General features: G+C 36.0%; 1 protein-coding gene across 1 annotated transcript in view; it reads left to right on the top strand.

Moving 5' to 3' along the window:
• LAMA2 (laminin subunit alpha 2) overlaps positions 1–14,275 on the top strand; it is a 352,582-nt gene that overhangs the window by 296,418 nt on the left and 41,889 nt on the right. Inside the window, 6 exon segments of the mRNA XM_030447547.1 lie at positions 5,071–5,187; positions 7,240–7,422; positions 9,015–9,020; positions 10,099–10,253; positions 11,733–11,876; positions 12,736–12,869. Coding sequence (XP_030303407.1) covers positions 5,071–5,187; positions 7,240–7,422; positions 9,015–9,020; positions 10,099–10,253; positions 11,733–11,876; positions 12,736–12,869 — 739 coding nt within the window.

Below are 14,275 nucleotides of genomic sequence, written 5' to 3'. Positions count from 1 at the left end.
CAGCGTGACCATTCAGCAAGATTTGGACAGACTGATAGACTGGAGAGATGGGCCAAGAGGAACCTAATGAGATTCAACAAGGACAAGAGCAGAGTCCTGCATCTGGGAAGGAATAACAGAATGCACCAGTACAGGCTACAATGACTCTGCTAGAGAGCAGCCCCATGGAGAAGGACCCTGGAGTCCTGGTGGAGAACAAGTTATCCATGGGACAGCAATGTGCCCTTGTGTCCAAGAAGGCCAGTGGTATCGTGGGGTGCACTAAGAAGAGTGTGTCCAGGAGACTGAGGGAGGTTCTTCTCCCCCTCTACTCTGCCCTAGTGAGACCTCACCTGCAGTACTGCATCCAGTTCTGGGCTCCCCAGTTCAAGAGGGACAGGGATTTACTTGAGAGAGTACAACGGTGAGCTATGGGGATGACTAAGGGACTGGAACCCCTGCATTATGAAGAAAAGCTGAGAGACTGAGAGGGGATCTAATTAACATATGAGGGCTTGGCATCAAGAAGAAAGGGACAATCTCTTTTCACTCGTGCCCTGTGATAGGATGAGGGGCAATGGATTTAAGACAGAGTGCAGGAAGTTCCACTTCAACATGATGTGGAATTTCTTTACTGTAAGGGTAACAGAGCCCTAGAACAGGTTCCCCAGAGAGGTTGTCAAGTCTCCTCTGAAGGCTTTAAAGACCCATCTGGATGCATTTCTGAGTGATCTGCCCTAGTTTTCGCCATGCTTTGGCAGGGAGGTTGTACTCGATGATCTTCAGAGCTTCCTTCCAACTCCTGACATTCTGTGATTTTGTTCAGTGATTTAGGCCAGTGTTCAGTGTCAAAGTGCAAGGTAGATGTTGGGCACTCTATAAAGGTCTGGTAGAAAGAGGTAATCATAGTTTAAGATTTCTCTTTCTGCACTACAGGTAGTATATTAGTTCAAGTAATGAAGAGCCCTAAGCCACTCAACTAATACACATGCCAGAAATTCAGGCTGGGCTGTGATGAAGGTGGGGTTTTTCTCTTGCCACATCATGACATTCCCCTGATTTGTGGCAAATTACTCTAGTTATAAAACAACTGTTAATAATGGAATTGTTTTATATTACCACCCAAAACTGCTGAAACAGTCCTTACAAAGCAAAGCTTCTGACAGAAGCTATTAAAATAGAGATTTAGAAATTTCTCTCTCTCTGAGGGTAGGAGTTAGAAGGAATAATGCTGGTGGGAAAGGCAAAATCTGTATATAGTGTTCTGGCTAAGAAAGAGTTTTGAAATTTTGACTACAAATGAGTGAATGCTGCTGCCTGCCAGCTTCATTCTCTCTGTGCCTTAAGGGATTTTCAGTTTGCCAGGAGCAATTTTTCTTCCTTATAATTTTGAATTTACTGTTTTAAAAATACACTTACCTTAGTGCAGATTTGAGACTATATACAGACTTTGTCAAAACTGATCAATGAAAAGTGAAAATAAGATGTAAACTTCTCTTCAGCTGGAGACTGCTGTCAGGTGGCTACTGAAATTGAGCTCATGTCATTTATTTTGCTTAAGAACTGACAACTTGAGGGGGACCTGTCTTATCTGACAACATGTGAATATTTTTAGCTAGCACATTTTCCAGCTGATAGACAGAGCTAAAGCCCTTGTTTGTGCATACTCCTCTGCATTGGACTTTTGCTGACCTGGCATATTACATGCTGCAAATTATTACGTTCGTTTGATGGCCAATATAATATTCATACAAAAACTGCAGTCAGTGCTGAAAGTAGTAATTTTGAAAAGTCTGAAAAGCATCATTAGCTACATTTCTTGAGTTCTCTCTCTTTCCTCTGATTGTTCCTAAAGCCAGGTTCTAGGTATTGCCTGTTTCAGGGAAAAAAAAAAGTAATCTTGCTCCATGGGGAACAAGAATGTTAATGGGAAGAAGCAAAACAAGTATAACAGAAAGGGATGTGTGCAGCTGACAGTAAAACATAATAAAACATAATAAAAATAGATGTATAAGTTGCTCCTTGTGAGATTTCTACCTTTTTTTCTGGTTTGGGGGGGATATACAGTGGGTAGCAATACCTTTCTGAACAGTTTCAAATGGAAGACTGCATTTGGTCATATCTATTTCCACTAGGGCACGTTGCAATAAGGGCACGTTGAGTAATTTAACATCAGTGATTAACCAGGGCCACCTATGTATTTGATCTGCAGATACTTGTGAATACTTTTCTCATGTACAAATAGATTAGTGCTTATAAATGGTAATTAATTAAATACTTTATTGAGCTCTTAATGTAACATATGAGTGTGGGGATTTTTATTTTTATTTCATTTTACTTAGTTTATTCAGTCAGAGATAAAATGCTCTGTTCTGTAAAGCTGTATTTAACCATGGAAATACAAACAGAAATTTAAAATCTCTGTCCCTGTTAACTAAGTCAGAAAACCTAAAGATCCATACTTACAAAGTCCTTCAGAATACTACTTAATCTACAGGGTTTAGTTTCAGTGAGTTATGAATATTTTTGTTTATTTGAACAATAAATAATGCATTGATTGTCATCCCGTGGTATCTCCATGATAAACTAATCAAGTGGAAACAGGATTGAGGGTAATTTCTCAGAATACTCCTCAACCTACTCTTCACTGTGAACTGACAGTGCCTGACACCTTCCAGTGCAGACCCACTCATGTCTTCCAAGTCAGAAAAACTGTAGTTTGGGAAAAACTTCGATGGTAGCTGTCTGTATTTTGATGAGCCTCAATGACTAACTGGGGGATCTCAGGCCTTCAAGTCATACCTCCAGCAAGTTTCATAAATGCTAATAATTAAAGGATGGGAAACGCCAAATTGAAGTCAGTTCAGTTTGTGATTCATCCCCAAAAAGAGCATAGTGCTTAGTGGAAGAGGCCCTCTGGATTACAGGATGGGAAGATACTTCAAAATGTAACTCATATTAATATGTGCAAATTGAACAATTTCCTCAAAAAGCTGTCATAGGCCTTAGTATCTCCTCATATCTTGGGCAAATCTTGTCTAAGAGCCTCCCTTTGAGGCACTTATTTATGGTTTTATTATTGTAATATTTTTAAAAAAACCAAAAACCAAAAACCAAACAATTAAAATTTATTGGAGAAATTAAAAGAAAATTATTAAACAAGTGGAGCCTCAGTATTCAATTTTAGGAGTTCTAGGGAAACTTCTCTTATTAAAATCCATAAAAATCAGTTTGCTGCTATGGTTACAAAGCTGAAAGCAGAAGTCTGGAAACATGATTCTTCAGAAATATAACCAGGGGATAATTAGCATAATGTTGGATCTGGCAGACTAAAGAGGAGGAAAAGAGATCATTTAAGGCTATGCAAAAAAGTTAATACACCACCACCAGAAATGAATTGATCTCAGAAATATTAACACACTTTAAAACCACTAACATTCGGAAAGGCACCAGAGACACTAAAGATATATAAAGCATACTGCAATTTCAGAATTAAGTGGAGGAAATTGAAACAGTTTTGTTGGTATTACTACTTAGCAAGAAAGTAAGTAAAGTCTCAGAGCATTTAAGACCAGAATATCATGAGTTCATCCTACTTTGAAACATCACCAGTAGCTTCATTCATCAATGGAGACAAAAATTTTCAATTTTGAGGAGAAGAGGGATCTTTTATATATATGAATCTTTACTCCAGTGTTAACTGTGCCTCGTGCAGTTCACATAAATGTCCTGTTCCTCTGCAGGATATTTTGCAGGAATGAAGGCTTACCTCCTGGTACTCCTGCGTGTTGCTCTATTTTTAATACAGCAAACAGATTTCTTCCTGAATGACATTTCCACGGTTCTAACAACAAAAGTATGAGTCTCATTTAAATTCCGTCCTCTGTTTCAGTCTTACTATAGTCTTGGAAAATTTACTTACTTACCTTTTGTAGGTTTATATACATTTTGTTTAGCTTTTCTCATTACAAAATGCTTCTTGCACATCTATTTTAAGAAGCCTTAGATTTTAGATTTTGTGAACCACAGTCCTTTGTTTTAAACCAGTATTCTCTTGCAGAAGGGTTACAGCCCTGATGCTGTTGAAGATTCTGGAATACCAATGATACATAGCAACATTGTCAGTTAAAAAAAAGTAGATGCTTTTTGTTTTGAGAAATATATGGATATAATTCACATAAAAACCCCAAACAAAACAAAACAACAACAACAACAACAAAAAAAAAAACCCAAGCCCAAGAAACTAATCTCTAGTGTGTTTTCCTATCCCAATGTCTACTTGGATAAGTATTTGAAAACTAGATGTTTGTTTTCAATAACCTTTCATGGATCCAAAGGTCACAGTCATACTTTGCTTCCTGAACTCTGTTTCTACAAATTATTTTTCTCATTTTGCTATCAAGCACAGTGTTGTTGAATTAGTTTCCCAATAGGGCTTGCCTTTAAGTTAAGAAATCACAAACAGTTCCAAAGACTTCCCTACTTATATGAAGAAATGATAAAAAATAAACCCTAAGATAGTATTTTAAGCACTAACTGGCATTTTCTGTGCCAAACTTTACCTTCTAAATTTTGAAACAATGTCTGCTTAAATAGCCATAAAGTTTAGCTGGAGTCTCACTTTTGAGAGTACGAAAAATTATTGCTGTGCTGGCTAGTGTTCAAAAATACCTTCATAATTTTCATTCAAAGCAGCTGCTGAAGAATGAGAACTTACCTTTAAAGCATAACTACTACTTTAACAGTTTGAACAAATTCCTATCCTTATGTTTTAATTGCTAGGTGGACTCTCCCCTGCCCTAAGTTTAATATGATTATTTCATAATAATCTGTTGTTTATGTAGTCTCCTCACATTGGTGCTTTGGTGATTGTGTGTTTCCTCAGATGTTACACCAAGATGGGTTATCTTTGAGAAACTCCAAGAGACATGGCCTCAATGAACCCTACAGCCACTTTTACTGAACTTGCTTATTTGTGCAGTATCTGAATGATAAATGGTTTGCTCATTGCTATGCATCTTAAAATCTATGCAAAGAAAAGACGGTGGACACAAAGAGTTAAAGCTTCTGTACTATGTTCACTTTTTATAGAAAAAGGAGATAACCTGGACAGCACGCAGGACAGGCTGAAAGAAGCTGATGAGAGGAATTCCATTCTCCTGAGAGCTCTGAACGAAACCTTTGGAAAGCTGTCAGCCATTCCTAATGGTAAGCTGAAAAAGTGCTGCAACACTTGACTAATCCCTACTTTTTGTTTCATTTTTCATCACTTTACATCTGTTAGATTGATCTTTGCCTGTGGCCATGGTATGTCCACTTTGACCATTGGCCACTGTAATAAGACCAAGTTGAGCAATATGAGAGGCAACTGAACTGCAAACAGATACCTGTTATCAGTGTGGGTTTTGGCATAGTAAGAGCTACCATGTTTCTGAAGTTTATAAAAGGTTTCAGAAAGAAAAGATTTATGATATCAGGAATTATGATACAGTCTGAGATAAGTAGACTTTAAGTGGGAAAATTCTCCTTATGAAAATGCTGTTTAAAGAACTATTATAATTTAAACAAGAAGAATAAACATGTAGTGACTTTACATAAGAGGAAGGGTGAAATTGTCTGGGTTTTCTCTCACCTTTCTAATACACTCTCATAGATCTATTCTGCAATATCACTTCCAGTCACTGTTTGGTGTTGCATATGTTTTTTAGACTGTAATTTGTTCAGCACTGGAACAGGCTTTCCTCTAAGAACTCTGAAATGCTATACACATTCTAAATTCTGTAAAGCAAAAAAAAATCACTTTTTAAAAATCCTCAATACTCATTAAAATCCCAGAGCCCTCAGACATTAGCTACTTTGCCTAGTGATAGCAAGAGACATCATAGAATGATTTGTGGAGGAAGGGACCTTCCATGTAGTTCCAACCCCCCTTGCATGGGCATGGACACGTCCTACTAGGTAGGAGTAAAATGAATATTTTGGAAAATAAGAAGTGTTTTATCAATGTAATTTTCTATTACTTTTCTCTTCAAGAAGCACTTTATAAACTGAGATATGCCTCTAAAAATCTCTAAATAAAATCCATATTCTGTGTGATTCATGATGGTCTGGAAGGTTCAGAATGCAAGTGAAAATTTGGCATGAAAAACAAAATCCTATTTATCTTGCACATTTTTGTGGCTTTAATATTTCAGATAATGGAAAAGTTCTCATTTAGATTTAGTGATCCTTGAAATCTGGCATGCACAAAAAATTATTTTAATATATCATGGTCATCTTATTTCATTTCATGAGTTTTGGCTGCAGGTATTGACATGACTGTTTCTTTTCTTGTGCACAGATAGATGTCCAAGTCAAAAAAAAATGAGCCTCTAGGGTCAGTTGACCTTAGGACACAGACTAATAACTATACAACTAGTAAAATAAATGTGAAATACTCAACCAGTGTAGTAAAATCCTATCAAATTAGAATTACAGAATGCTTGCTCTTGAGAGAAGGGCACTCATAAAAAGAAGTGGAAGGGTATTAAGAATGAAAAACATAGCAAATAATTGGTACGTATAAGAAAATGCAGTAGCTTAGTTGGGAAATAACCAAGAAGGATGGGGAAAATATTAACTTTTTGCAAGCATATCTTGCTCTTCAAGGATCCAAGAAAGCAAAGAGCAGCTCAAGATAATATTTCTTGTGTCTGTGCTTTACTAATAGCCAGCTACAAGGAGGGAGAATCAAAATGGGTTATTCAGGTAGATCACCTTAGGAAAGTAATATATGTGTAGGAATAGACATAATTTAAAGTGTGGCTGAAAAGAAATATAATTGTTGTGACAGAGAAAAGTAACACAGTAACTACAGCTTCCACTCTGCCAGAAAGGTGCATGGCCTCAAGTAATGGCCTCAGAGATACCTAGACATGAAAGGAGAAAAGAGAAGTAAAAAAAGCTGTCAGAGATCTATGTTCTCCCACTTATCAGTAATGATGATAATGGTTTACTAAATGCCCAGTTGTATTTTCAAGGTGCTAATTGTAATTTTCTCTTCTTCACATACATTTAGTATCCAAAAGAGACATTAAGGAGGGGATTCAGTAATTCAGACTTATAATTATTAATGTCTTAAGGTATGTGATGTGGGACCTCTCAAAGAACTACACAGCACAATTTAAGATGGTAGAATTTTGACCCAACTTTATTGTTAAGATGACTGAAGGTAAATTCTGTACTCTAGGCAATTATTTCGTTATCCTTTTCCACCTACAGATACATCTATAAAGGTACAGGCAGCCAAAGACAAAGCAAGACAAGCCAATGATTCTGCAAATGATATCCTGGCCCAGATTAGAGACCTCAACCAGAATCTCCTCGGTTTGAGAAACAACTACAGTAAACTTGCAGATGACGTGGCGAAAACAAATGCTGTTGTGAAGGATCCTATCAATAGCAGTAAGATCTTTTTTGGGTTGTTAGATGGTGGGGTTTGTTTGTGGCTTTAAATTCCCATCTCAAAATGAAACAGAGACACTTCAGAATTTCACACATAATGTTACTACAGTATGCTGGGCTAAAAGGAAACCCTATGACTTCTATTTTCTGGACTGTATATATAAAAAGAATTTTGAATCTTAAGGACTGGTGCTAGTAGTTGGAAAAAGAGCTAACGTCAGCAGGATGAACATGTAGTGGACAAATTTGTTCTGCAGACAATGTTAAAGTATTTGGGAGGTGACTTATCAAGGGCTGTGACTGGCATTTCATTCCTTAATTTGAGCAAAATCCCCACACTAACCTTGCCTTCAGTCAATCAGATAATCAGTTCTGGGAGAAATTTATTACTTCTTTCATATATGAGACTATTTTTGGTAGAACACTGAAGACACTTCAGAAGAAAGAGCAAAAGGGGATTCTGGTAATGGGTTTTTATATGCTTTGGCGTTTTTTGGTAGTGCACTGCGCCACTGCATCCACGTTTTCACTTTGGTTGTGATGGATAAAATTGAATTCTAAATTAAAACATACTTGATAGTACATTATTAGACCATATGTAGGAGAATGCAGCCAGAGCTGACCACCAAACCAGAATGTCTTTACAAAATTACTGAAGGACTAATTTCTCAGCTAATCTGGGCTCTTCTGTTTGTCATCAGCTTGATGAAGCTGGGAACCTAAAAGCATCCAGTTTAGGAGTTTGTCATTCTAATTCTATGGAAAAATATCCTCTTCAAATTGTAGCTGTACCGATGAAAGAAATTAATCCCACAATGGCTGTTTGTCACTGCCTGCCTCTTACAAGTTCCTAATCCCCCACCAACTGAGATACATGTGTGAATCCCAGGTATAGTCCCTGTTGGAGAGACTAATTCATACTAGTTTAGGCAACATGAAAAGTAATTACTGACTGAAGTAATTTGAATAGATTGCAGCCAGTTATGGAACAAGCAGATCTGTGAGGTAATGACCTCTGGCAGGGTAGTGATGAGGAACTGAGAAGTGGCCAAAAATCAGTAATTTATTGGCACTGCTGGATCTAGACTAGGCCACCTGTCCCAGCCCAAATAGTCTACAACTAAATGTACATTAGCATTTTAGTTCAGATTAGGAACAGTAGTTTAGAAGTTTATCTCTTGATTGCCCCCAGTCACCATCATTTATTTTACATTTAGGAGTGGTCTTACCACTTGCAAACTCCTTCATGTCAGACAAAGGTAAACTCAAAGATGTTCTCCAGAAGTGCAACTTCTCCAACTGCTAATGGATATTCAGATCACAGAATGTGATTTAAGTAAATGCAGAGTAAATGTATACAGTGAGTGTGTTGGCACTCACAACTAAATTTTAGAGTAAACAGCTTCTCTAACATGTCCAAATTCAGACTCTGAATTCTCATTATACGAATGTGCAATATATAAAAGTTAACAATTTTTTTCTAGACAAGTCTTTCCTTATTTAGTTTACATTTGTGTTTAGATCTTCAAAATATTTTCTTACATATTCTTCTGGGTTTTTCTCTTTTCTTTGTCTCCGTATCTTGCCTACAGGAATCAGTACGTACATTTTCTTTCTTGCTGCTTTTATTGTGCCTTTTCCAGTAAAAAATGATTCATTCCTTACCACCAAAGCTTCTGCATGGTGCTCTGCGTTTCATATTCATTGAATCATTAAGCACTTAACTTTTAGAAAGCTCTGAGATAAAGTGACCTGGCAACCATTTTCATTCATGTGAAACCTTAAGAAGCATATTGAAGGTTTGGCATCAGTGTCTAGGTGTTTATTCAGAAACTATGTATCCAGACTTTCATGCTTTATCTAAGCATTATTTTTGTTGTTATTGTTACTATTATTATTATTATTCAATAGACATACTTCTGGTCAATACAGGCTTATCCTTTTTAGTGTTATTTACACAAACCCATAGCCTCATACCAACCAAGTGTTGCAATCGTTGGATCTGGCCATGAAATGTCAAAGAGAAGCCATTGTTCACTGGTTGTATGTTGAAAGGAAAAAAAGTCATTTGAAACTTAAAGAGAGGGAAAAATATCCTTGTGAAATTAGGCTCACTTGAAAAAAAAAGAAAGTATTCACAATTTGCTGCTACTTTTTTGAAGCCTGCTTTAAATACACATGCAGAATTTTAAACTTGTGACCAGAACAAAGCCTTTTCCAATTGTGGCCATCATAATTAATTCAAGATCTAACCTCAAGTTAATTCTTGTCCTGTTTCAGACATTGCTAATGGAAGCCAGCCAGTTTTCATTAACCTAGAATAAGTCTTCAAAGTCGGAGTATGAAAAAAAAGAAAGTCAATATTTCATTCATCAGTGTGTTTTGCTACAGGAAATGTTTCCATTGGCATCATCCTGACCTGAAGCATACTTACTGCTTCAAAATCCTGCTTTAACACCTGTGTTTGCTTAACTGTGGCTACTTGAAAGTGATTCTAAGCATTCTTAATATATCTTATTCTGTTCAGGTAGCTTCCTAGTCTGTGTGAACCTCGTAGCAGCACATGCAATTACCTGAGTATTGTGTATGCATAATTTTCTAGGATTTTATTATTGCGATGTGTAATTACTCCTTGACATTGTTCTCTAAAACTCTGTCTCGTTCTTTGTTACAAAGTTGCTGATGCAGATTCCAGTATTAAAGCCCTAGAAAAGGAAACAGATCGGCTGCTAGATAAAATCAAGCCAATCAAAGAACTTCAGGATAACTTAGGGAAAAATATTTCTCAGATAAAAGAGCTGATAAACCAAGCTCGGAAGCAAGCCAATTCGGTAAGCCCTTTTTCTCAGTCAGACGACCTTCTGAGTATTGCTGGGATTTTATTTTCTAGTTCTCTATTTCTTTTCCACAGAATAAAACCTTTCTAATTCTAAACATGTAAAAAGAGAGAGGAAAATAATGTATTATAATTTCTCGGATAAACAGAGATTTTTCTAATAATTTTCACTCAGTGTCTTCTTCATTTTAAAAATGTTGTTTTTAAATGGATAACATTGGTAGGAACGTATCTGGGAAGGTTATGATTTAAGAAGTATTGTAAGCAATAGGACAGCAGATGGGTGACATCATCATTGATTTTTTATGAAAAGGAAAATGTGTTTGTGGCTCAGAAATTATATTAAGCCTCTGCTTTCATTTCCTTGAACTTACGTTGCCTGACTATGACACCAGCTCAAGCTCACTGAAATTGCTTTTCCCGTTTGGAGTTTGGAGTCCATTTCCCTGACTCAGTAAAACTTTATACTCAAGGATCATCTGGTTAATACTTAAGGTTATTCAGCTTGTGACCTCATGTATCAAAGGAAAAAATATCTTAAAGATGGTACTTCCCAAAAAATTGTTTAAAAAATAAAAAATCTATATAATAGATCCTGGGGAGAAAGCGTGTTCCAAATACTTGATGAAATTTGCTACAGCAATGATGTTACACTCAGCTTCTGTCTGAAGACTTGGAAGTAGGTAACTGCTCAGTGTTTCTAAGATGGAGAAATGGTAAATTTGGTCACATAATGCATCTCCTTTTTGACAAAGTTTGCCCTAAGGACAAGGTAATAGCAGTATGTGCTTCCATTCTAACACATAAACATGTCTAGCTGGAATTGAAATACCATTGTACCGTCATTATGCCTATGCTGGCATTATGAAAGCAAGCAGTATACTGGGTTTTTATCTGTGCTCAGAGCCAGAGGAAACTCTAATGTGTATGTCACTCAGCTGTGAAAATGAAACTTAGTTTTGAATACCAATTCCATTAGGAGCTATGTAAAAGTAGTGATAGCCACAACTGTTGGTTTAAAACTAATTGTTAAAGGGTGTCTTAAATTTACATGATCACAGATATTAAAAGGAAAATACAGATCACCCTTTCCCAATTTGTTGTGATCCCTTCAGGACTATGGTATATTTTCCTGGCTGTCTACTTATAGTCTCTACTGCTAGAATTCTAGAATTCTACTGCTGATGGTGTTAGACTAGTGTATTTTCTAGCTATTTTTTAATTCATAGTTTGTCTTTTCCAATCTGAATACCAGAAAGAACTTTTATTACCATTTAATAAACAGTCCCAGAAATTCCATATCTATCTCCTGTGCATATCCAAGCAGCTTCCTGGTACACTTAACGCAGAAGTTGTGGGGGGAGGAAAAAAAGTGTAGTATGCTTATAATTACTTGGAAGCATCTGAAGTTATTTCTGGAATAATAAGTAGTAAAATGAAAAACTGAACCTTCTCTGCTATGCTTTTTTTGAAGATCAAAGTGTCTGTGTCCTCTGGAGGCAATTGTATTCGCACATACAGACCAGAAATAAAGAAGGGAACATACAACACCGTCATTGTCAATGTGAAGACTGTAGTTGCTGACAATCTGCTTTTTTACCTTGGAAGTGCCAAGTTTGTAAGTCTCTCTCTTGCTTTTCATGTCAGGGTTGCTCAATCAAATCAGACTACTGACAAATACAGAAGATGAAAGAGACTTTTTTTTTCTTTTAACTCCTTGAGGCTTCAAAGCAGTAGTTGAGAGGGCTTTAAAATAATCTTTGATATTAGTATAGGGATTTTTAAACTTTGACCATTACATTTTTTTAAAATGTAGATTTTCATTTCACTAAATATGCACTGGGAAACTTGTACATGGACTACATTAGAGCTATAAAATTCACCATGCAGCCAAGGTACTTTTGGGATGGGTTGTGGGTTTCCCTTAGGAATGAAGTAGCTTATCATCTTGCTCCTGTCAAAACTCTTGTTTATTGTAATTTTAAGTCAAGACTATAATTCCAAGCATAATAATGATTAGTGGTTCAGATTTCCATTAGCTCTATAACAGACAGAATAATAAATAATAATTCAATAAATGGGAAAACTAGTCTATTTCTAATATTTTGAGCTACAGATTTTATGTACTTCATACAAAATGAAGAGGCTAGATTTCATCAGATATTAGCCTAGAATCCTGACATCTTTCTGACAACCAATGGATGTTTTACAAACTTTACTCTGAGTTATATCCTACTCTTGGTGGCTACAATATTAACAACATAAACGTCTTTTGTTTAAGATTCCTTTTTTAACCAACATAAACAGGAAAAGATTCCCTGATTTTAGATCACTGTGAGAATTAAAGTTCATATATTACTGTCTGTATATGGGGTTCTGTTGCCTCATTTTACCTTACTTCTAAAGTGTGAAGAGTTGTGTAAAACTTTCTTTAATTAAAGTATGAGATTGCTTCTATTTTCCTATTTTGCACGTAGACTGACTTCTTGGCCATAGAGATGCGCAAAGGCAAAGTAAGCTTCCTGTGGGATGTGGGATCTGGTGTTGGACGGGTAGAATATCCAGATCTGACCATAAATGATGGATTTTGGTACCGGATTGAAGCCTCTAGGCAAGTATATATTTCAGTTTTAAGATTTGGTTCCTAAAGGAAAAATGGCTAAATTTAACAATTTCTGCTTCTAATTCACTGTCCTCAAGTTAGCATACATCTGGTTTGATACATTTGAAATATCATTTTTTAATTTTTTTTTTTAATACTATGTCATAAACTTGACAAGTTCTAGTCTACTTTAATGAAAGCAATTGAACCTATGTCCATTTGTACCAAAAGTATACACACTACAATTACTACTGAAAAGTGACTTGTTCTGTGTCAAGAATTTATTTTCATCACATACTTGCCCTCTGGCATCAACAATCTACGATTGCCTATATTGCCTTCTGTTTACCTATCCCTTTATCAAATATCTTCTTCAAATTGCTTCCTTTTAAAATCACTTACAGGCTTTGACATTCAGTAAACTCTTATACTTTTCTCCTTGTATTTCAAAGCATCTTTTCAGATTTTTCTGACCTTGATGCAGTAGTGCAAATGAATGGTTTGCCATACACTTTTCTTAATACTTACTCTAAACTCCATCTCCATAGGCAGAATGTCTCTTCAAACTGGAGATATTTAAAAAGATACAATTTATGAAAACTCAAAGATAAAATATTGTGAAAAGCTAACCTGTACTTTCTAGTTTGAGATCAGTTGTTGAATGCTTTTGAACTTTAGAAATATAGATAGCTTAATATTCAGATTTCACATTTTTTAGTTGAAGCTTATATTTTCTCTTCAAATAGAAAACACATGGCATGGTGCAGTAACTACAGCATAAGGATTACATAACTTACACTTTGTCTTCTGCTTCTGAACAGATCTTAGTAGTTTGGATAAAATCATCTATATTGCAATTGATATGAAGCTGTTTAATTCCTCTTATATCATTACAGTAAATTTCGCATAGTATTAGACATAGAAGTGATAATATAGTCAGAAAACAAGATAAAGAAGACAGAAAACAAAGCAGTCTAGTGCCAGTTACATCCATAGCTCCCAGAGGAAGGAATAGGATTCAGTTTAAATAATTTAGTGAAATCACAGAAATGAGCCATTCAGAGCAGAGAATGAAATAAAATTACAGCACTGTCTTCAGAGGGTGACTAACTGAAATGTTATTGCTAGGAAAATACAAACCAGGGTACAATACAAATTGTTGAAATCTTCACCAGTTCATATCATGCATACTAAAATAGCTTTGTGACACAGTAATGCCAGCCTTTCATTTACAGGAAAGCTGCTTCAGCAGAATATGGAGACAGGACATGGTATAAAAATTCACACGTTGCCTATTAAGCTGCTTGTTCTGGATATATAGGGTGTGCGTACCATTAATTTTGAACAAACTGCTGGATCAGCAGGTTAGAACAATTACAGCTGCACAAATGTGAAGTGCAGAGCAGTGTTTAGGA

The sequence above is a fragment of the Calypte anna genome, chromosome 3 (assembly GCF_003957555.1).
Source record: "Calypte anna isolate BGI_N300 chromosome 3, bCalAnn1_v1.p, whole genome shotgun sequence".
Taxonomy (NCBI): domain Eukaryota; kingdom Metazoa; phylum Chordata; class Aves; order Apodiformes; family Trochilidae; genus Calypte; species Calypte anna.
Note: the sequence above shows the minus strand (reverse complement) of the source record. Positions and strands in the feature narration are given on the sequence as shown.